Raw genomic sequence first — 23,474 nt, 5'->3', positions numbered from 1 at the left:
TTTAGAATGCATTGGGACTCTTGTGAATTTATAAAATAACAGCAAATCTTTACAATATACGGTATATATCTTCTCTTACACACACACACACATACATGTCCTTCCCAATTAGGCTGGCAGACATTAATCCCAAGGAAGGAAGCTACCAAATATGCATCCCAGACAACTGAAAGAGTGATTGAGTGGGTGGGTTTCAGGAACTCTTTCATCCTTGCTTGCTTTGCTTTGATTGACAAAGCTAGTGGCTATTACTGGTTAATTTACAAGTCTGGTATCTATTGACTGAATTTGAGGAGAGGTTTTCCATGTGCTCAGGCTCAACTTCTTTTGTCTGGTTCAAGTGACATTTTTCCTGTTTCTTTAACAACTTGATTCCTTTTTAACTATCTCCCAAAGGGATTGGTTTTTGTTTTTTTTTGTAAAGATCCCTGGCTTTTGTCTACTGGTTTAAAAGTCTTCTTTGTTAGGTATGGCAACTTCAGCCTAGACTCATAGAATTCTGTCCAGAGTCAAATATGACAAAGCAACCCAACTCTGGGGACCAATGCCCAGAACCAAGCCATCTTGCCATGATGATATCGCACCCTTACTGTAGGATGACCTCACCCAGCAGTTTCATGCAGATATTAAATGTGGGTAAAAAGACTCAATGCCTACCGCATGCTATATGAAAACCCAGCACTTGTCTGAGGGAATAATCTATCATTTTTCTCCAATTGAAAAGGACCCATGTGATACCGCTTATCCCAAGGCCTATGAAATAAAATTAGTTTTTAAAAATTGCTCCAAAGTAAGGCAAGAGCTGTTCCAAAAATCAGATGCAGAAGCAGAAATGGCCTACTTCCTAGGAGCCATTATATGATGATGCCTAATTGACAGAACCAAAGTAAGCCAGCATCTAATTCTAACAATATTGAAGAAATCTATACCAGTTCCCTATTCGGCTGCTGGTTTTAAAAACTGCCATGTTTTACTCTCCTCTATTAAGCCTCCTTTGCAAGGATTGGAAGTCTCTGTTCACTCCAGTTCCTTAATGTGTACCAATTTCTTCTAGCCTACCTTATTTATTTTATAACCTTGCAATCTTGAACTTGTAATTTCTAGGTAGCTTGCAAAATGAAAATACAGAATATCATTAAAAACTATTACAATGCATTCAGAGCCGGTTCACAACCAGAGTCCTCATATATGTCATACTTCCTTAATAGTCTGACCCCAATGCTGAAGAAACCAGGGCTTCAAATCTAAGGGCTAATAGCCTTAGGCTCTTCAAAACTCAGGGGACACTGATCCATACCACAAGAGCTATGAGGGAGATGATAGTTATTTAGTTTGGGTAATAAAACATCTGCAAGAAAACAACCACAGTCAGAGAGCACCAAGGACCTCCCAGAGAAGGCATACTTCCTCAATCCCATCAAAATGAGAGTTTCATGGAATGGAATTGAGCGCATTCATCCTGCTATATCTGATGGGATGCATGGATATAAGTAGGAGTAGATGGCTCCACCAATAGCTTGCCTACTATATATGGCATTAAGGCAGGGGTGTCAAATTCGATCCTACTGCAGTCCATAATAGGATTTTGTTTGCCCTTGGGGAGCTGGGAGGAGCATGGCTGACTGGGTTGGTGTGGTCGGGGTGGGCCTGGGAGGGGCAGCACAGATTGATCCTTCGCCTTCTCTGGGACAGCCCCACAAGACAATCCTGGGCCTGTCATGGGCCGCATCTGGCCCACATGTTTGACACGTCTGCTTTAAGGTGATAAACTGGGTGCTAATTCTGGCTGAGGGACTGCAACTCCATCCAGAATCAGAAATGAACTGGCTGGTTTGAGTTGAAGCCCATCCATACTTCACGGTTTCTAGACACTGGGAAAACATCTTGACAGCATCACTTGAAGAACCTGTTGTAGAAAAATAGCTAACCGTATGCTGGTACGGTTATCTCAGCTAGTAGATTCATGTAAGGTAAATTGAGGTGGAGAGAGAGTAGACTCTGAGATAGAGCTGGACTTCTCCCCCCACTGGATACTAACTGAAGCCAGCTCTGGAAGGAGAAAAATCACATTAAGAAAGTGCCTCCCACTCCAAATTCCCTAAACTCCAAAAGTATCCAAAAATACTATGACTGATGGAAGTGAAAAAGAAATCAAAGAAGACCAAGATGGATGTGCTACTCATGTCCTGTACCTGTTAAGACATCATCCACAAGTATCATTAGGGCTATCTTCCTCATCTTCATACCACCCTCTCAACATGAAAAATTTCATTGGATTCAGTGATGACCACTTAAGGGAAAAACAAATCCTCCATTTTTTTCCAAGGCAGGCAGAACTAGCCCTTCTCAGAGAAGTATTCTCTACTACTTAGATCCAATGACATGTCACTCCTTCGAGGCTTTGACCAGCCATGGCACATGGATTGAAAATACAAGGCAGAACATAGTGTTCCAATGATGCAGATCATTTCTTTATAACTAATATACTCAAACTCTACTCAGATAATGAAGGTTATCTCTTCGGACCTACCCAGCTAAAATAAAACTCTGTGTGGATCCAAGAGACTTTATCTGCCTAGATCTGGAGAAATCAACTGCACCTAGAATCAGTTGACACACAGAATATTTTTATTCCAATGAGCAAGGAAACTCAAAGATGCTTTTTCAGGAGGCAACTGGACTTTCTTGTTTTTTTCTTTTGAAGACGTTTTGCTTCTCATCCAAGAAGATTTTTCAGCTCTAATAGGATAGTGTGGAATCCTGACTATCCTATTAGGATAGTTGAAGAAGCTTCTTGAATGAGAAGTGAAACATCTTCAAAAGAAAAAACAAGAAAGTCCAGTTGCCTCCTGAAAAAGCATCTTTGGGACAACCATGAACTGGATGACTGAGAATCTCTACAAACTCCAGAAAGAGGTAAAGAATTGTTTTTATCTGCCCAATCTCTGACTGTAATAAATTGAAATTAAAGCTGAGAATCTAATTTGCTACTTCTACAAGAGAACATACATGAATATGCAAATCAGCATCAACTTTTTACAAAGTAAGTTAGTAAGAGCCAGTTTGTTATACTGATTAAGATGCTAAATTAGAAATCCAAAGAATGAGAGTTCTAGACTTCCCTTTGTAATGAAATCCATATGGGTGACATTTTTGGGGTGCCTCCAAATCAGAGTTTACTTTTAGCAATTGCCTGAATAAGTCCCAACAGTTTTGTCAGCAAAATTTCAGAAATGATTTGCCTTGCCTTACTCCCAGGGCTGGCGCAAGATCACTTTGTGGAAGTCTAAAGCAAGCCTAGAATTCAGTCTCCCACTTCCAGACTGAATTCCTTATGCATTACATCAAACTAGCTAAATTGGGTGGTCATTTTCTCTTTGACCAACTCACTTCACAGGGATACTACTGTGAAAATAGAAGGCTGGGAGCATTATATACATTGTCTTGGGTTGTACTAAGTAAAGGCTCAATAAAAATAGAGTAATAACAACAATACAAAAATATAGCAAAAAAGTTATTTCAGGAAAAAAATATCCCGTGAAGAAAACCTAAAGGAACAGGCAAAAACAAAAATGCTCAAAAAAAATACAATCAACTGCTTTGCTAAATGTGGTAAGAAAAACCATAAAAAATAGTACAAATAAAATTATTAGCAACTAAATATACTCAATAGTCTCTTCAGAAGTAACAGATAGCAAGAGAGTTCCCTTTTGTTCTTCATGGTAGTCAGACAAGAATCATAGTGACTCTTTTCTCTGGTTCTGGCAATAATAAAATGGAACACAAATGCTTTCTTAAAATACCAATGTTCCACAACTTTCTACAATAGGGACCAGATCCAATTAACCTCTTTTGCTGCCTCTATCAAATGAGGTACTGCACGGAGGATATAAAGAAAAACGGACAATTATTTTGAATACATACATGGAAAGGAAACTACTCATCAAGAAAAATTAGGTTGATGGATATACAAGACAACATAATTTCTCTTGCAGTACCTAGAACTAGAAAGCATTTTGAGACCAAGCTGGCTACATCCATGCTGAGTATTAGATAGGCAGCAAGAATTGTGTTGTGGAGCTTTTGTTAATCCTGGTGGCTTTTCAATATTATTTGGGTCAGTTCAAAAGAGTCTTCTGCTCTGCCTTTTTGGTTTTTTATTTAAGTGTTTCTATGGTATATTTTATAGCAATAGATCTTTAATGGGATACAATGCTATGGGATGATCTGTAAACCAGTATGGTTTAATGGTTAAGGAACTGGACTAGGAAAATGAAACTGAGTTCTGGTCTTGCCTTAGGCATGTAAACGAAATGAAGGGCTTAGGGCCTCTCTCAATCTCAAGGGGGAAAAAATCTTTCAAAAGCACTGCCCAAAAAACTAGACCTAAACCTATCGGATGAAGTCATCTCGAGGAGTCACCTGACCCGAAGACAAAACGAACAAACAAGAAAAAAGTAACATTGCTATAAAATGAAGCCAGCATTATACGGAGAAAATACCCATGTGCTTTTAATAGTAGACATTGGTATCTATTGGTGGAGGCAAGAATAAGAAAAACAATTCCTTCCTTCTCCCTTTCTCGTAAAAGATTTGATTAGTCTTACCTTGGAGCAAGACAGCTGTGCTCAGGCCCTGATCAGCTCCGTCTTAACACTGAAATGGGAAGTGTATCGCTCTCTTTTGGGCTGTTTCCCAGCCAGAAAAAAAACAAAAACTAATTTGCTTGCGAACAGGTAAAATGTAGAACAGCAAGTTAATTCCTGTCAGGTGATAAATCAATCCCAACAAAGCCAGGTATCTAAAACAGTCCTTGTGCGATGTAACTTTCAAGAGTCAATAAAAGTTCATTCTAGTCTTCACTAGCTAATCGGTCTGATCTGGCTGGATGAGGCTGTTTGCCTACGGGAAGTTGAAGGGAGGGGCCGAAACAGAGTGGAAAATCCAAATTTGCAAGGTCACTACTCTATTATTTAAAACTTAATCATCTCATAACCTACTCAGCCACAAACAACAAGGAACAATTCCTTCTGCACCACATGTACAGGTAGTCCTCAACTTACAACAGTTCATTTAGTGACTGTTTGGTTCATTTAAGAACTGCTTATATCTCCTTTGCCGGTTCAACATTAGCAGGTAAGCAGATAAAAAGTACAAATGTATAACTGTTAAAAGACCTAATGCATTTATACCTCTGAAAGATGACTTGATTCCCTTTCTATCTATATAGTTGACACATTGGAAGAAGGGTGTTATGTTATTCTTGATATTTTTAGCATTACTGCTAGGTTTTAAAGAAATGTTTCTACCTGAGTTGTTACAACACAAAGCAGCGAAATTGAAGGGTGAGAATTTAAGTTTGATATTGTGATATGAATTAGTGCAACGATTTTATAATGTATGTCTTTCTCTGATATGGAAAGCAATTTATAAAATAGAGGAATCTTTAAGCTACATATACAGTAACAATTGAGGAAAATTACAATCCTAATGTAAAGGCAAAGATTCCCCTCACACTTATGTGCTAGTCATTCCTGACTCTAGGGGACAATGCTCCTCTCCATTTCAAAGCCGAAGAGCTAGCGCTGTCCAAAGATGTCTCCGTGGTCATGTGGCCAGGATGACTAAATGCTGAAGACACATGGAATGATGCTACCTCCCTACCAAGGTGGTCCCTATTTTTTCTACTTGCATTTTTACGTGCTTTCAAATTGCTAGGTTGGCATGTACTTCATATCATAAAGTATAAATACAAATGTACATCGTTTTCTGAATATGAAAAAAAAATCATATTTAGCACCGAAAAAAATGACGATGATTTTTCACGCTTTTGACCATTGCAACATCTCCATGGTCACGTGATCAAATTCAGCCGTGTAGCAACTGACTCATATGTATGGCGACTGCAGTGTCCTGGAGTCATGTGGGTCACACTTTTTGTAACCTTCTGACAAGCAAAGTCCATGGGGAAGCCAGATTCACTTAAGAACCATGTTACTAATTTAATAACGGCAGTCATTGACTTAACAACTGTGTCAAGAAAAATTATAAAGCTCACTTAACAACTGACTCACTTAGCAACAGAATTTTAGATCTCAATTGTGGTTTTATGTCAAGGACTATCTGGTATTTCAAACAATACCAAATATTATGTAATCCCCATGAGGAAAAATTACAAATTATTTCCAAACTTTAAAAGCACTAACTTATTTGCAATAAAAATGATGAAGCCAGTCACCATACAGATATATCAATAGAAGAAGCCCAGATGTTCCTCCATGTCACTATATACATCTATGTTTAGTATATTTCATTATGTATGCTATATCCTGATATCATTATTCTTTATATCTCACCGAATCTTACAACCACTCTTTTGCTTCTACTTAGGGGAAAGCAAAAAGTAACTGAGGCTTTTACCAGAGCAGGGAATTTGTTTTCCAGGAAAAGGCACTGTGATAGCAACTTCAAACATTATTACACTATTTTTCACTACACTTAAGAATGAAGCAAAACAGGAAAGCCAAAAAATTGCCCCCTTCAAAATTCATGTATAAAAGCAATTTACATTTAAAAGTCCTGCTGCCATGTTGTTTGAAATGTAGTACCTTTCATTATTATCCTGAATGATAATGTAGGCAGAAATATCATTCGGACTGATAAAAGAGCTTCTGGATGCCCAGTGAATTCTGCTTCAAGCTGAAGGGGGTTAATTTAAATTTAAACTCACCAAATCCCTCTCCTCCCTTGGAAATCATGCCTACAATTAGATGGACTGCAATCACTGTGTGCACCAATCCATTGCAATTAGTAATCTACTTAAAAATATAACAGCTTCCGTGTGCTGCTATATAATGGAGAGATAGCAGCTGGAGTCCCAAAGGTGCTTTTATAAGAGGCACCTGGACTTTCTGTTTTTTCTTTGAAGACGTTTCGCTTCTCATCCAAGAAACTTCTTCAGCTCTGACTGGATGATGAAAAATGGAATCCAGTCAGATCTGAAGAAGTTTCTTGGATGAGAAGCGAAACGTCTTCGAAGAAAAAAACCAGAAAGTCCAGGTGCCTCTTAAAAAAGCACCTTTGGGACAACCATGACCTGGATGACTGAGAATCTCCATAGAAATACACCAGCTGGAGTTAGAATAAAATCTGCTAGATACTACATAAGCTCTCTCGAGGGTAGAAATTCGTGTTTTACAAACTTCCAGCAACTTCATATAATACTTTTACCTAGTCAGTTCTCTTTGGCAATAATTTTAATGCAGGTGAGACTTGCTTGTCCCAGTGACTAAATTCACTTTACACTCCCGAACCTTTCATTAACTTTACATCTTATGATGTTAGGCATCATTGTCCTACTTATACATGTCACAACAGATACAGGTATTTGTGCATCTGCGTGCTATATAATTTCCTGGTGAACCATCTTCATTTCCAGAATAAAACTCCAGATAGCTAAATTGAAAAGAATTACTTTGGAAGAAAATGTTTTCAGATTATAAACATTAGGATAGCAATAATGTATTCAAAGGTGATATTTTCTTAGTATGCAATATTACTTTAATTTGTATTAATATTTTATGACATGAGGTACATTAGAAAGATTTTAATTCTCCTTAATTGTTATCTGTAGCTGAAAGATATCTCTATTTTATAAACTGAGTTTCAAACCAAAGAAAGACATACCTTTAAGATCATAACACTGATTCATATCACAATATCAATCTCAGATTCTTACCCTTCAATTTTGCTGCTTAGTTTGTAACAACTAAGGGTAAAAAAACATTTCTTTAAAAGCTAGCAGTACCAAGACTGAAGGTATCAGGAATATAATAACAATCTTCTTCCAATGACTAGAGAAGGAATCCAGTGGTCTTCAGAGGTATTAAATGCATTTTAGGTCCTTAACAATTATACATTTGTACTTTCTATCTGCTCACCTCCTAACGTTAAAGCTGTATTACCAAGAAAATGTACACGGGAGAGAATCACTCCCTAAATAACTATCCCAAAGACTTGAGCTTAAAAACTTGAAGTCGGTGTACAATAGGGAACAAAATCTACCTGCCTAACCTAAGCAAGCATTATTTTAAAAAATAAAATAGGAAGTAAGCTCACATTTTAAATTTTAATGCAATCTGATGGAATGCTAACAGAGCCATGCAATTTTAAAGTACCAATAAATTACTCTTTGAGTTCAAGTGGGGATGAAATGTGTCTTTACCCAATAATGAATACACTTACTTTCACAAAAATGTGAAGAAGCTCTGCTTTCAATTATTCCAGCAACTAGCAAAGTACATATGCATGCATTTAGTGATCTCCGAAATGCTCCCAGAGACCAAGATCAGGTTTTTTTTTTATTATTAGCAGGGTGCCAAAGGTATTCCAAGAAATTGTATTTTTAGGGGAAAATAAATAAATTAAAAACTGCCATCCCCCAAGTCCAGAGCAACTAGAGAAAATCATACCTATAGGCTTGTCTTCATGACACATCGGAGTCTGCTTTTTCTCATACTGAAATCTGGTAACTTAGTGAGACTGAGCTTGGAGGAAATGTAGATTAGAAACTTGATCTGAATTCCTCTTTCACAACATTCTTATTCAAACTATGTACTGTAGTAGAACGATTATAGAACTATTTAAATAAAGATGGACTAGTCTCAGAATGGAAAAAAAAATTATCCAATTCCAGTGAGATTAATGTTGCTCCTCCAACAAAAGGTTTTCAACTACAAAGTTAAGAATTTACTTACTTCTTTTTCAAAGTGTCAGTTCTTCCAAAGCTGTGAATCCTTAAAAAGAACTAGCAGAACTGTGTGTGTGCTCATGGGTAAATCAGGTTCACACAACTACATCCATGTTAGTGTAAAGATAAAACATCAGATCACAGGAATCCTGAAATGTATTGTATTGAGTCAGGGGTGAAATCATCTTACCTTCGCTACTGGTTCGCAAACGTGAACGCATGTGCTCGCACGCGCCACCTCTGCATATGCTCAGGACCTTCCATGCATGCGCAGAGCATCAAAATCGGGACATGATGATGTCCGGGGGTGGTGGTAGGCGAGCCTTCCGCCGCCACCACCGGTTCACCCAAACCGAATAGAACCGGCTGAATTGCACCACTGTATTAAGTCAAGTTTAGTTTGTCTCTAGCAAGAAAATTCCAGACAACAGTATTTCCGGGTGATGATGGAAATTCAACCTGGGACCTTTGTCCATACAAAACTTGAGATCCAGATTTATGCAGCAGCTGAAGTGCTGGATTAGAAACCAGGACACCATGAGTTCTAGGCATCCATTAGGCATGAAAGCCAGCTGTGCTAATAATTTTGTCTTAGATCAGCCCTTATGTGAAGAAAGTAGGAGGCAGGAACATTACATATGTATATAGCCTTGAATTATCAAAAAATGTAAGTGGAATAAAAATCAATTGTCAAACAAACATTCTGCTATAGCTAGAATAAGTTGCTTGATCTATCACTCTACATACTGTATAATATAATTAGCATTTAAAGGAGGATTTTCAAACATTTTAATAGAGTTGTATTCTTGATTCTACTTCACTGGAAGCAAACGTTCTAAAACCAAGCCAATCCATATGCATTTGGTCTGAAGAACTTTCTACAATATACAGTGCCTCTTGTTCTCATTGCATAGTTGGAAAATTATCTTTCTCAGTGCAGTCAAGAGACCACTCCCATAAATGTTATTAATTTGATGAATACATTTCACTGAATTTCAAAAAGGCTTATGAATTCCATGGAAACATGCTTAGCAACATGATCTAATTATCGTTCATATTAAATATTTTCAAAGAGAAGAACTAAGCAGGCTTTTTTTTTTTACTTTTAAAGAGTAACTGTGTTTTGGTTCAAAAAATGTTGGCCGCTCTGTTTCATGGAATATATGCTTCACCAGTTTACACTGATTTCACATTTTCCTATAGCACAAAGGGTACCTTGATTATGTACTTTGCAATATAATTTATCCTTAGCTGCAACTTGCATCAATATATCATAATATTTCTTTCTTTTAGGGGACATATTGCAATTTAATTCAGCCCTGTAGGTAAATAAAAATATCCAAGTCCTCAAAATGTTTACAACCTCATTTACATTTACCTGTGTGTTACAAAATGACTGAATCAATTCTGTTGCCATTAACTCTTCTGGAAAATACTAAGGAAACTTCTTAGCTGTTTTAGTCTGTTTTTATATCCCAAGAACAAAAGAATAACCAATTTGTAAAGGACCACATTCTAGAAAAAGTAGAAAAGTAGAAACTTTATGTGAAGTATTTCTTTTTACTTTTAATCGTGAGGGATATTCATCAGCTTTCAGTGAACAAGTAGGATAAGCTTTTTATTCAACAAATACTCTTCACCTTCAGAAAGGACACTGTGAAGTTAAATGTCTATCTAGAGACCAGGATATAGCAGCTGTTGTATCACCCACACCAAACAGTGACAATGCAATCACAACACATTAACAAACATCAACAGAGGGCTGCTTAAAGCAGAAAGTGGTGCTGCATAACCTCTGCTTTGAAGTAACTTGGAGAACTGTGGCTAAATGCATTTACATTGCATGACACAATTATTATATTCAGAAATGATATGGAATACAAGAACAAGCATCCTTTTCAGGTTTGCACACTTCCTCCTCCCCTTTATTCATATCCATTTCAAAAGGCTGCAATTATGTTTTGTGACAATTCATTTTACAGAATCATCTGGACACCAAAATACAGATTCTCTTAAAATTAAGATCTCAAAATAGAATTATGGTAGGCGATCCCTGTTTTCAGGAAACAACAGAACTGCAAGTCACAGTTTCTCATGTTCAGATGTAAAGACAAACAATTTGAAACAGAAACACCTAATATGCATTCCTTCCATGTGGAGAAGAAGAGAAAGAATATTGCTCAGAAGTGAAGAATTTGTGGCCTTCAAAGATTGTTGCATAACAACCTCTAGCTTAGCCAATCCTGGAATTTAGTTCAGTGACATTGTATTCCCCAGCTAAAATGCATTATTCCCTTCAACTCATTGTGATGAATACCTGATGGAAAGGGGTGGGCTTCAAAAATTGTATCAATGGGTTCTCTGCCTAGTTGCTGAGTGGATGGGGCCACAGTGGGTGTGGCCTAGCTGGCCTCCTGCACCAAGGGGGGGGGATTTTCACCCTCCTTTGGCATCCAGAGGTTTTCCTCCAAGAAGGCAAAAATGGCCTCTCTTAGGCTCCAGAGGCGTATCAGAGGCAGGAAACAGGCCTGTTTCCAGCCTTCCGGAACTTCTGGGAGGACTATTTCTCACCCTCCCTGAGCATCTGGGAGACCTACCTGGCACCCCAAACTGGGAGGGGCAGGGCCAGCCAGAGGTGGGATTTACGGGTTCTCCAAACTAGGAAGATTCTTATCTAGAGGTTCTCCCGAACCCATGCAAACCTCCAGCAGCCCACCCCTGTTGGAAATTTTAAACTGGACCACAGGCATTTTACATTTTTCTAGATAAATCAAGAGCAGTTCTGAATGTACTTTCTCCATTCACCTACTTAGCACCTGATCCCGGATTTTAGAGCATGGACCCAAATCATTCTTATGCAAGGGGAAATCTTTGTGTGATGATGCTATATTTACATAATTGCTATGTTCTTCTTGACTCATATGATCATATTATTCCAAAGATACTTACTTTGTAATACGATCAATGTTAGCAATTTGCTTCTGGTTTCTGATGATTTCTATAGCTGACCAAAGGTGTTGGATAGCCTTTGTATCTGCTTGTCGCCGTTTCGTTAAACGTGCCATGTCCCCTTCACTTGCTGAACTGCAAGAGAAACAGCAATTGGAATTAAGATTATCTTACTTAGTAACATTAAAAGCCACTGTTTTGATTTCCTTTGTTAAAATGCATCAGACATTGTACGTGTAGTTTCATAGCCCAATGTGGAGGCTGTCAATTTCTGATTAATGAAGATCATTTTATTTATCAGGCAAAATTTGAAGGATTATAAAAGGACCACACACCCTTAGAAAAGAGTTAAATCACAATAAAGCTGGTGCCATTTAGAAAACAGATAGGTCTTATGGAAAATCTTCAGCTCATCCAGAATGCAGCCGCACGAGCGATTGTGGGTGCACCTCGGTACACCCACGTTACACCTATCCTCCGCGAGCTGCACTGGTTATCGATTGGTCTCCAGATACACTTCAAGGTGCTAGTCATTACTTATAAAGCCCTTCATGGTATTGGACCTGGGTACTTGAGAGACCGCCTGCTGCCAATTACCTCCCAAAGACCCATTAGATCACACAGGGCTGGCCTCCTCCGGGTTCCGTCTACCAGCCAATGCCATCTGGCTACTACCCGGGGGAGGGCCTTCTCTGTGGCAGCTCCGGCCCTTTGGAACGAACTCCCCGCAGAGATTCGGACCCTCACCTCTCTCCAGGCCTTCCGAAAAGCCGTTAAAACCTGGCTGTGTCGGCAGGCCTGGGGTTGATGAGTTCCCTTCCCCTCTCGATTTGTGTGTCTGCTGGTCATTTTTAAATGCTTGTATTTGTAGTTTGTGTGTTTCCCTTTCCCCCCTTGGGTTTGTGCGCCGCCCTGAGTCCCGCTGGGAATAGGGCGGCATATAAATAAAACTAAACCTAAACCTAAACCTAAACTAGTTCATATAAATATGTAAAAGAATATTATATGCAAAAATCAATCAACCAACTTTAAACTGCAACTTCCTTACAACTCAACTGACTGCTAAACAGCAAAATAAAATTGCTTGCTGGGCAACATGTAACCAGTGGCAATTTTTTGTCTTCTTTTCCAATACAATATACAATATTATGTTAACTTCCTTCCTCCTCCAATATATGAAATTCAATACAGAAATTTTGGAATTAATTACAGTAAAATACAGGAAGGAAACACAGAGAGCAGAAACTTCCATGTCTATCACATTGTCTAGCCTAAAACAAGATACAATTATTGAATATCTGCCCCCCCTCCCAAAAAACAGATTTCTATATTACTGACAACCAGAAGATGATGTTTCTAGAAAACACTTTTAAACTTTTGGAGAGAACCAAAATTTTCCTTGGAAGACACATCCTGTAGAATCTGCTGAATCATGATGGCCACCCTGAGTTACTAAAGATGGCTCTTACTAGCATTCCAAACTCTTGGAATGGCCATGAAAGTTCTGAAGTCACATTTTCTCTTGCGAAGGAATAAAAGAAACACAATACCTCAACTTTTTCCTCACTTGTTAACTATTTCTGCTTTTTGAAATAATAATTCAATATTTTACGAAATATCTCTAAAAGATTCTTCTCCATTCATGAAGACAAGTTGTGACCAATTTCTCTTTCCTTTCTGGTCATGTCCAAATACTAATATGGACGTTTCTCTCCCAGCAATTTACAACAGACCTAAGTTGTTGCAAAGCATGAAGAAGTTTCTCCCTTGTTTCCAGAAATGCCTATAGTTCTTTTCAATGCCTTGAAAAAAATCTGCATTTCAATCGTGGTTTCCTGAAGTACTGAACAATGGAACCCCAGCTTGCAGTGAGGGCAGAGCAGATAACCAAGACTCACCACTAAAGACGGACTGCTTACAGATTCATTAATTTGTTAAGATTTCTTAGGAGCCATCTGAACTTCTCTCTAATCTCTAAATACCTCCAACCTCAAGGAGAGTAAGAGGGTGAAATTCGCTCAGTCCAACCTCATTCAAAAAATGACACATCATTCTTTCTCATTAGCTCTGAATGCAGTAAAATATGATATTGAGATTCTCTCCAGATGAATATTGTTAACATAACCTATTTTGTCCCTAATACTCAGAAATACTTGATTGGAAAGTTATTTCAACATTAAAACTGAATCCAGAATAATAAGACTCATAAGAACATAAAATCTATTTTAAATATGTTTTACAATATCTATGCATCCATTGAAAAAAAGCAAAAGAGGATCAAGATAAAGTTCTATTATTTATATTAAGTTTTTAAAACTACAACATGCTATATCTGATTTTTCAAGATTTTCTCCCCCATCCAAACAGCTAGGACAAATACAAGAAGAAAACAATAAGAAAGCACTTTGTGCTGGTTACGTACTTATTCCAAAACAGCAGACAGAAGTTGCAGATAAGCCATTTGTTGCCTACAATCGTTGCAGGCTAGAAAACTCTGCTTTTAAAGAAGTTAGTGACGCATTCTAAAGGAGTGGCAGAACTTGGGGGTGGAGTCAAAAGAGGAATCTGCCCAGAGTCTCTACGCAGCCTCAGTCTTAACTTCAACCTCTCTTGAATCTGAGAGCTAGTGCAGCTCACGCAGCTGAGATATGGGTACACAACCCATGTGAAGTATACTAGCAATAACAATAGCATGTAGACTTATATACCGCTTCATAATGCTTTACAGTTCTAAGCCGTTTACAGACTCAGCATATTGCCCCCAACAATCTTGGTCCTCATTTTACTGATCTCAAAAGGATGGAAAGCTGAGTCAATCCTGACCTGCTCTGAATCGAATTCCTGGAAGTGATCAATGAGTTAGCCTGCAATACTGCGTTCTAACCACTGTGCCATCTTGGCTCCTATTGTAGTAATCCAAATAGAAAGTGACCAAGGCTTGACTGACTGTGAACAAGGTTTTATGTCCCAGAAAAATGCTCAACTGTTGCATGAGGAGTCTTGCAAAGGTCCTCCTAGCCACAACTGCCACTTGCTCCTTGCGCAAAAGCTTTGACTCTAAGACAGGGTGACAAACTAGGCCCATGGGTCAGATCCGGCTCCTGGGGTGCTTAGGTCTGGCCCATGGGGCCACCCTGGAGACAGCAAAGAACCAGCCCACAATGCCTCTGCCAGCAAAAATGGAGCTGGTGGGGGGGGGGGGGGAGTTGCAGGCCCCGTTTCAGCCACGATGGCCTCTGCAGACTGCCAGCAAAAATAGAGCTCAGGGGCTACGTTCCATTTTTGCTGGAAGAGAGCTGCAGGAGCCCTTCGTGGCTGAAAACAGGGCCTGGGAGGACACTCATTTTATTGGCAGAGGGGTAGCAAAATAAACTAAAAACAAAAGGAGAAATGTTTCCCTTTTTGCATTTGAGGATGCAAGAAGGGACAGGAAAGGAGAAAGAGAAAAAGGAAAAAAAGGAAAGAGAGCAAGGAAGGAAAAAATAAGAGGGGAGGAAAGAAGAATGAAGTGGGAAGGGGAAAAAAGAAAAGGAAGGAAGGAAGGAAGGAAGGAAGGAAGGAAGGAAGGAAGGAAGGAAGGGAGGGAGGGAGGGAGGGAGATTATAAGACTGAGGGAGGTGCGCCTGAAACAAGTGACATTGAGCTGGCAACGGCCACCCCAGGCATCCCCCCCACAGAGGTCAAACACAATCCTGATGGGGACCTCAATGAAATTGAGTTTGATATCCCTGCTGTAAGAGGGTACCAAAATTGCACAAACCAACTCATCCTATGAAAGTGGCATCCTATCCAGAGTTAGAGATGTAATACCTGTTCCGGGAAAGCCCCAAAACAGAATCATTCCATTTTACTAGAATTGAACCATCTAGCACAAGGGTGTCAAACTGGATTTTTTTCAAGGGCAGGATAAGCATTGTAGTTCTCCTGCATGTGCCGGCCAGCAGGAGAGGAGATAGGACGGACTGCACAGCTCCCCGGCACCCCATTTTGGCTGGCAGGGTGCTGCAGGAGGTTGCCTAGGCTGAAAAGGGGATGTGGGGGGGATGCTCTATTTTGGCTGCAAGAGGCACTGCAGGCCAGTCCTTTGCTATTTCCAGGCTGGTTCAGCAGGCCAGATTTAACACCCCGTGGACCTGAATTTGACATCTCTGATCTAAACCTTATAGCCTTTAAACAACTCAGCCAGTACTGCCACAGCACCACCTGTCTGGCTAGGGGGAGGCATTAGGGACTGGTTCAAAAGTAACTTTTAAGAGTGCCTAGTTAATGTTCTCACTATGACGGATTTGATGGTCAGACATGCTGAACCAGACGATCTTTTCAAATCTGTAATTCTTGACTAATATATTTGTACATCAAGCTGTTGTGCCAAAGGGCAACTGACACATGATAGCTGATATTCTGCAACACTCTCCTAATGGGATCAATGAAAACTGGAATGATCCCCAAAAGGACCCATCTTTCTTCCATTAGTAAAGAAGATAAAGCAAGCATGATGGATGCAGCTAGGCAAAAGTTAAGTGTTAGAATGCTATGCTCCTTCCAAAAACTCTAAAACACATCAATTTCTGTCAATATATCTGAAGGAGAATGAAGCATCTGCAACAAAACAACCAAGCTCAGAGAGCACCAAGAATCCCACAGTTCAACCCTGAACTACAAATTTTCTTTTTCTATTGGAAGAGAAGCATATTGGAAAATGAATGCTGTTTTGCATTCATTGTAAATTTCATCACTGAAATGCGACGGATCTTCCTGGAACTAATTTTAAGAAAACTGATTTCTATCAAGTCCTTGTGCTCCTGAATCGTTTCCAGGCTTAAATACATACCATTATGTCATACTACTTCAGGAAAGAATTCCATTCAAATTAAAAACTGACAGGGATTTTTATGCATACTATATGCTTGATAACTTCTCTGGTATAGCAACAACTGGCTTCTTTACATAATTTCTGTTGTACCCAATCCCACAGACTCTTGGCAGCTTGCATAAGCATATTAATCTTATCAAGCATCTTAAAAACATTCAGTTAAAAACGAACAGCACATAACAGACTGCTCTAGTCTATAAAGATTGAGTGTGCACATCTTTTACTGTTGCTCTTTACACAAGAAGTGTAGGTGTCTGTATCTTGAGTAGTAATATTAAATATATGGAGGGCAACTAGAAATTGTTGATCCCTGAATAGCAATAGCAGTTAGACTTATATACCACTTCATAGGGCTTTCAGCCCTCTCTAAGCGGTTTACAGAGTCAGCAAATTGCCCCCACAGTCTGGGTCCTCATTTTACCCACCTCGGAAGGATGGAAGGTGAATCAACCTTGAGCCAATGAGATTTGAACCGCTGAACTGCAGATAGCAGTCAGCTGAAGTGGCCTGCAGTACTGCACCCTAACCACTGCACCACCTTGGCTCAATTAAGACACGAATCTGTGTCCCCTTCATATCCTGAAGGGGAAGCAATTGTTCCAAAGCCCATTATAAATGAGAAGACTTCATTTGCAGTGTCACAGGTAACATGGCTGCAAGTGTCAACATCAGCAGTGATATTGTAATGTATTGGCAACTGCTGTAGCACCTCAATAGAGGTTTAGAACTGCTGAAATTTCAGCACTGAACTGACACTTATCACAATCGTTTGAGACAATCTTTTACATGTCTTGAAGGCCAAGAATTCCTTAGTCATTCCTTAATATGTATCTTATAATAGCATTCAATATCCAATTGATTAGTTTCAATCTTACAAACTGAGTAGAAGTTAATATCAGAATAGCATAAATTAGGGGGGGTGTCAAACTCAAGGCCCATGGACTGGATGCGGCCCACAATGTGGCCAGATAAGGCTCACGTGGCTGTCCTGGAAAATGTAATGGGCCAGCCCACATTGCTTCATCCCAGCCTACCCGCATTGCTTCGTCCCGGTTTACCCAATGCAAAGAAGAAACATTGGACCAGTGTGGCTTCAGCCCAGTCTACCCAACGCAAAGAGGAAACATGGCAGAGGTTTAGGGAGTGGTGTCAAGCTGACCACACTCATCCAGCTGGCCCCATCCACTGTTGGCCACACCCAGTGAGTAGCATCAAGCTGGCCATACCCACCCAGGCAGCCACATCCACCTGGCCCCCGAGGTCAACCACATCCCTGATGTGGCCCTCAATGAAATTGAGTTTGATACTCCTGGCATAAATAGACAAAGTGGCTTATATTGAAGCAGGAACACTGGTATAATCCAAGGAAAATCAGATCTCCAATCTCTCTTTCTGAATTTTTCCACTTGAAACACTTTTTGCATACAAAGAATATATACTATACAACTAAGTTGTAGGTTCTCTCTTAACCCCAAAAAATAATTACATAACCCTCCTACCATTAGAGATGCTATGTAAATGGCATTCATGTTGCTCAATGCTGCGTAACCTATGAACAGGGTGTTATTAACATTATTGGCTGGGCATTTTCTTTGGTCATCCATCCTCAGTATATGGTCATCCATATTATTTGAAATGGAGAGACACTAACTAATGGGGCAACTGTCACAATCACTGAAAGCATATTCTAAACAAACTTCATCAAATACATAGCAACACAAGACACTGGTACTATAGCATACTCTACACAGCTCTACATTACATTAACTGATGCTTTCTGCTTGCAATATTTTGAAATAATATGTTGTATAGGTTAATCTGTATAATGCAAATAATAGGGAGATCCCAGGCTCAAGAGCATGGCATTAATCGGAATGGACTGATTTTATGAAGTGCATAATAAAGCTAAGATATGACAATTGCAATGCATCGCTGTCTATGCTAATTGTTATGGGGTCAGAAAGAAATTACAATTAATTAATGTCAGAATAACAGTTTGCTTACCAAATATCAACAGCTTCTCAGACGGTCTGTCAACTGAACAAATTCCATATTCCATATAAAAATAAAACATTTTGTTTTAGAAAAATATCATAAAAATTAATGTGTTTTCAGTTGTCCCCAAACATGGTTCCACTGTAAAATTGCCTCAGCATATTCCATTTTCAACCTCTGCACGCCTCGTTTTTGGCCTTCCGCATGTTTTCAGGTGATTCCAAGTAGTGGGGATTGGCAGCGGCAGCAAACCCCACCTGGAACCACCCAAAAATGTGACACACAGAGGCCAAAAATGGGGCATGCAGAGGCTGAAAATGCAATGCACAGAGGCCAAAAACGCAATGCACGAAGTCAGCAATTGGTGGCGATGTGCTGTGGCAATCCCCACAGCCTTGAACAGGTCTGAAACAGAGCATTTTGAGGCTGGAAATGGGAGGCATAGAGGCCAAAAACAGAAGGCGCAGAGGCCAAAAACTTAAGGCATGGAGGCAGTGATGGTCTGTAGCAATCCCTGCAGCTTGGAACAGCTGATTGGGGATATTGCCAATCAGCTGCTCATGCTGAATCAGGCTGCAATAATGTGCTGAAGTTGACCTGGCTGTTTGCTATTTGCTGCAAGGACGCTAGCCAAATGAATGCTGGTAGGCAGAAGCAGATTTTTTTTTCTTGTTTTCCTCCCCCAAAACTAAGGTGCATCTTATACTCCGGAGCATCTTATACTCCGAAAAATATGGTACGTGTTCTAAAAAAAGGAACAATTGTATTTAGAAGCCAATGGTCACAATTATTTTATACCTTAGCTCTGATTCCAGTTGGCTCCAGTTTACTGTTGTTTCTTTTCCAAGATTAAAAACATTACTAAAAGCTCTTGGTTAATTTTAAAAATTAAAACTTTTAAAATAAAATAATTTAAAATAAAAATGTTGTAAAAGTCAAAATGTCAGCCTGAATACAAAGTGAAGATTCAAAATCTATTGCTTATGAGCAAGAAATCAGAGTTGCCACCCATTTTTCCTGTGAAAAATGAAAAAAAAAAAAGCTAAATTATTTCTTAATGGTTCATTTGTAGGGGTATGACTTGCTTATTTCTTAAATATGCATGCTGCTGAATCTTTACAACTCATTAGAACACAAAATGTTACAAGAACAATTATAATATTTAATTTAAAAGATGTCCAAGCAGTGATAATCTTAACTATTCCCCGAAGACAGGAAAATAGGGCCTTCAAAAACATCTACAAGGTCAACACAAGGCGTCAGCTTAATTTTTAGAGGAAGGATATTTCATAATGTAGACACAATGGAAAAAAAATAGCCTTGTAGCCTTATTTTCAGTCCATCTCAAAGATACAAATAAATAAAATTGGACATGCCCATTCTGTTCACTTTTTCTTTTCTGAAGTTCAAAAATAGAATTAAAAAGCTGTAGTAAATCATCACCACAGTGCAAGCCTGAAGTAGTTTTCCCATCCTCTTTGTTTTTCAGGGCAAATGCAGAAGGAGTGATAGAAAGAAAATGGACCAAAAATATAGGAGTACTACTGAGTACATTGACCAATAAAGCTTTTGGACTGGCCTTTTAAATTGATGTATTTTTTTTAAAAACGAGTGTTACATTTTGTAATTTCATGTTGAGTACTTTTCAGGAGACAAGATAGACTAAAATATGGTGAACATATAATACATCTAGGCAACACTCAGGATGAAATATATTTTGACACAATTCAAAGGTTACCTGTTTCTGGCATAAACTTTTGGAAAAGAAATGCGAAGATACAACAGTTGCAAACAATCACACCAGTGTCTTAATTCCAAGACTTTAACTGGGGGGGGGGGGGAAGCAATAACAGAATTTTCCTCACCTAAGTTATCAAACAACTTAGAAATCTCAAATTTAGATTAAAAACTTTTCAATTAATCTGAAGTCATTGCAACCAACTTGGAGAGGTCAGAGATCACTTTGGAAAAACTATGCAGTGATGGTTAAGAAAAAAAAGTATAAAACATGCTTTAGGCCAGGGCTGTCCATGGGTTGGATGCGTCATGCACTGGTGTCACCCACACCCACTTTAACAAGGGGGGGGGAGTCCCAACATGTCACGTGATGCCACCGTGAACGACAAGAGTTTGACACTTTGCTTTAGGCCCAGGAAACAAAGAAAAGGAAATTTAGACAGTTTCTGACCTAGCTCTGTGGCATATAAGAGGGGAAAAAAGGAAAAATGCAGCCAAATTTTCAAAATTCTGTTACCCTAGCTTATATGAATAAAATATAGTTCCAGTCAAACTTGTAGAGTTAGTTTCCTGGTTTAGGTTTACATCAAAAACTGACACAACAGGAGTAAAACCAAAGGGATCATCTCATCGTGCCTAAAGAAATGCGGTATAACTGGTTTATGGTACAAGCTTAAATTTCACAACTCTAACACTGCGACTTGTGAAAACTTTGGTGTACTTTCATAATCTGTTTATTGTAATATTAGGGAACAGAGTACTTGCACTGAATGTAAGAAAGTGCAGAACCTTTTTTTTTTTTTGATGACAGGGTAAGTTCCTTAAAAGTTATGTTTCCTCAGTAATGTGATTTTCTATGAGCACTGTCATTACAAAGCTCAAGAGAAGGACTAGCAATAAACAAAATGAATAAATAAATAAATATGCAGTCAGTTGGAGCTTTGTGTGGCTCAGCAATGGAGAAGAAAGCCTGCTTCACTCCTTCTCAATGGGATGTGAAACTGTGGGCAACTGTAGGATAAAATATCTGGAGGTCAACCAGTTAGGCAAGATTGTGATTCCATATGTAGAGGAAGGGGGTTCCATTAGAAGAACTCAATGATTTTGATCAATAAAATAAGTAGCAGCAGCTTTGGAGAAGCTGGGTTGGAGAAACGATTCAAGTTCACTAAAGTCATGCTAAGTGAGCTATGCTAAACGTATGAAAAGGATGTAAAACAGGGGTGTCAAACTCATTTTCATTGAGGGATGCATCAGGGTTGTGTTTGACCTTGGAGAGACGGGAGGCATGGCGACCTCGACGTGATTCATGTCGGGGGGGGGGGGCTGTGGTGGTCAGAGCGCTCTACCAGAGAAAATGGGCTCCCAAGCTGTTTTTGGCTGCAACAGCTCCTGTAACCCTCTGCCAGCAAAAACAGAGCTCGCAACGGCTGCCTATGGCCCTCCCAAGCTCCGTTTTTGCTGGCAGAGGCACTGTGGGCTGGTCCTTCACTCTTTCCAGGGTGGCCCCGTGGGTCTGATCTAAGCAACCCATGGGCTAGATCCGGTCCCTGGACCCTGAGTTTTGCATCCCTGGCCTAAAATTTGTAAAACTGCTAGGTTTAGGCTTTTCTGTAAAAGATTAATCCTCTCTCTTTGCAAACAAACATTATTGTCATTAGCTTTTTTTTTAACCCTGGTAACACCATTTGAAATATAAGCCCTATATCCAACACTGTAGTATCAATGTGGTTTTTTTCTAGAGTTATGCTTGGGAGATGACAAGATAACTCTAGGAGAAATTAATAAATAAATATTCCAGAGAATTGTTCCCAAGCACTGTCTCTTAGGCAAAAAGTATTCACCTCAAAAGACAATGATTTTAGTAAAAATCAGTAAATTTTAGTAAAAATATATACTAAAGCAATTTAAACATCCAATATGTAGCTAATGTCTCCTATGGCAATCTCAAAAATCAGATACTTCTCAACAATTAAATTTCCTAATAAAAGATCTGAAACAATCCTTAATTTTTCAATATATTCAAAATCTCCAAGAGCAGGTCTTTTAATTTTGCCACAAACCTTTCTCCTGGCCACAAAAATTTCTTTGCTGTTTTCTCCCTTACTGAAATTTAAAGGAGTATCTTCCATTAAGTAATTTCAGGAACAGAGAAACACAGCAATATAGAGGAGGAATAAAAAATGTCAATATAACAGGAGTTTCCTATTACTTATTTTATTCAAATGTTTGAAGTATCATGGATTATAGATGTATTATTTCTTTAACACTAGCCAACTCATGATTTATCATGAAAATGTATCATGCTAGGGCATCTCTCATGTTATAATTTAGATAATATCTTTCTTCAAACACATGTAATGCAAGTCTCTAAATTTGTTTTTATTTGCTCTTACTGATTACTGGGAGAACAAAATAATGTCAACAGTTATGATGCACTCATCCTTTCAACACCATGTTCCACAATTATTTAAAATCAGCTAAACTCACCAGCAGCTTCAGTCACAAAATCCGTACAATATTTGGACCTCATCTCACTAAAGAAATTTCTTCCAAGGGGAGAAAAAAATATAGATCAAATGGCAGGATTTCTAGATAATATATTTATATTCCTTTAATAATGTCTAATTCTAACAAAAATGTTACTTTACTTACAAAAATCTGTAGTCCTTTTTCACAGAAAGCCACTGAACTGTATCCAGAAGAAAGCTGCAAATGAAGCTTCCTGTAAGTCTATTCAGATAATGGTTTAAATCATATTTCAGTTTCCTGTGAGCCTATTTGGGTAACAGCCAATTCTGAAGGCACTTTTCTTGAACAAAAGAACAACTTTCCCAAGAGCTTCTCTAAGTTCAGACCCAGGTTTAAATAAGTAGTAGTGTATTTTAACTCTAAAATCATGTTGGCTGATAACAAAATGTAAAACAGGACTACTGGCCTTCAAAACTCTGGGCTGCATCAATTAAGAGTCTTTTGTATCCAATGCCATCTAACTGTTGCATGGATATTTTACAGTCCAAATTGGGTAATCCTATAACCAAGGAATTCAATAAATGAAATGAAATATCCAGAGGTTTTGGATATTTTAGTCAACTGACTTCAAACAGTTAGCAGAGGAACAGATCACTTATTGGAAAAAACATGTGTGGCTGCCACCTGTTTCCTCATATA

At 38.8% G+C, this 23,474-nt stretch overlaps 1 protein-coding gene across 9 annotated transcripts in view; it reads right to left on the bottom strand.

The window, feature by feature from the left end:
• ZMYND11 (zinc finger MYND-type containing 11) overlaps positions 1 to 23,474 on the bottom strand; it is a 111,271-nt gene that overhangs the window by 49,042 nt on the left and 38,755 nt on the right. For all 9 annotated transcript variants that reach the window (XM_087712504.1, XM_087712505.1, XM_087712502.1 and 6 more), the window contains one exon: positions 11,699 to 11,833. In XM_087712504.1, the coding sequence (XP_087568630.1) occupies positions 11,699 to 11,814 (116 nt within the window). In that variant the 5' untranslated portion in view covers positions 11,815 to 11,833. Of the gene's footprint in view, positions 1 to 11,698; positions 11,834 to 23,474 lie in introns of those variants that run through there.

Source organism: Thamnophis sirtalis, unplaced genomic scaffold (genome assembly GCF_051295495.1).
Source record: "Thamnophis sirtalis isolate CommonGarterSnake01/CBP01778 unplaced genomic scaffold, rThaSir2_p1.2 scaffold_4, whole genome shotgun sequence".
Classification (NCBI taxonomy): Eukaryota; Metazoa; Chordata; class Lepidosauria; order Squamata; family Natricidae; genus Thamnophis; species Thamnophis sirtalis.
The sequence above is the reverse complement of the archived record's forward strand: the minus strand, read 5'-3'. Positions and strand labels throughout refer to the sequence as shown.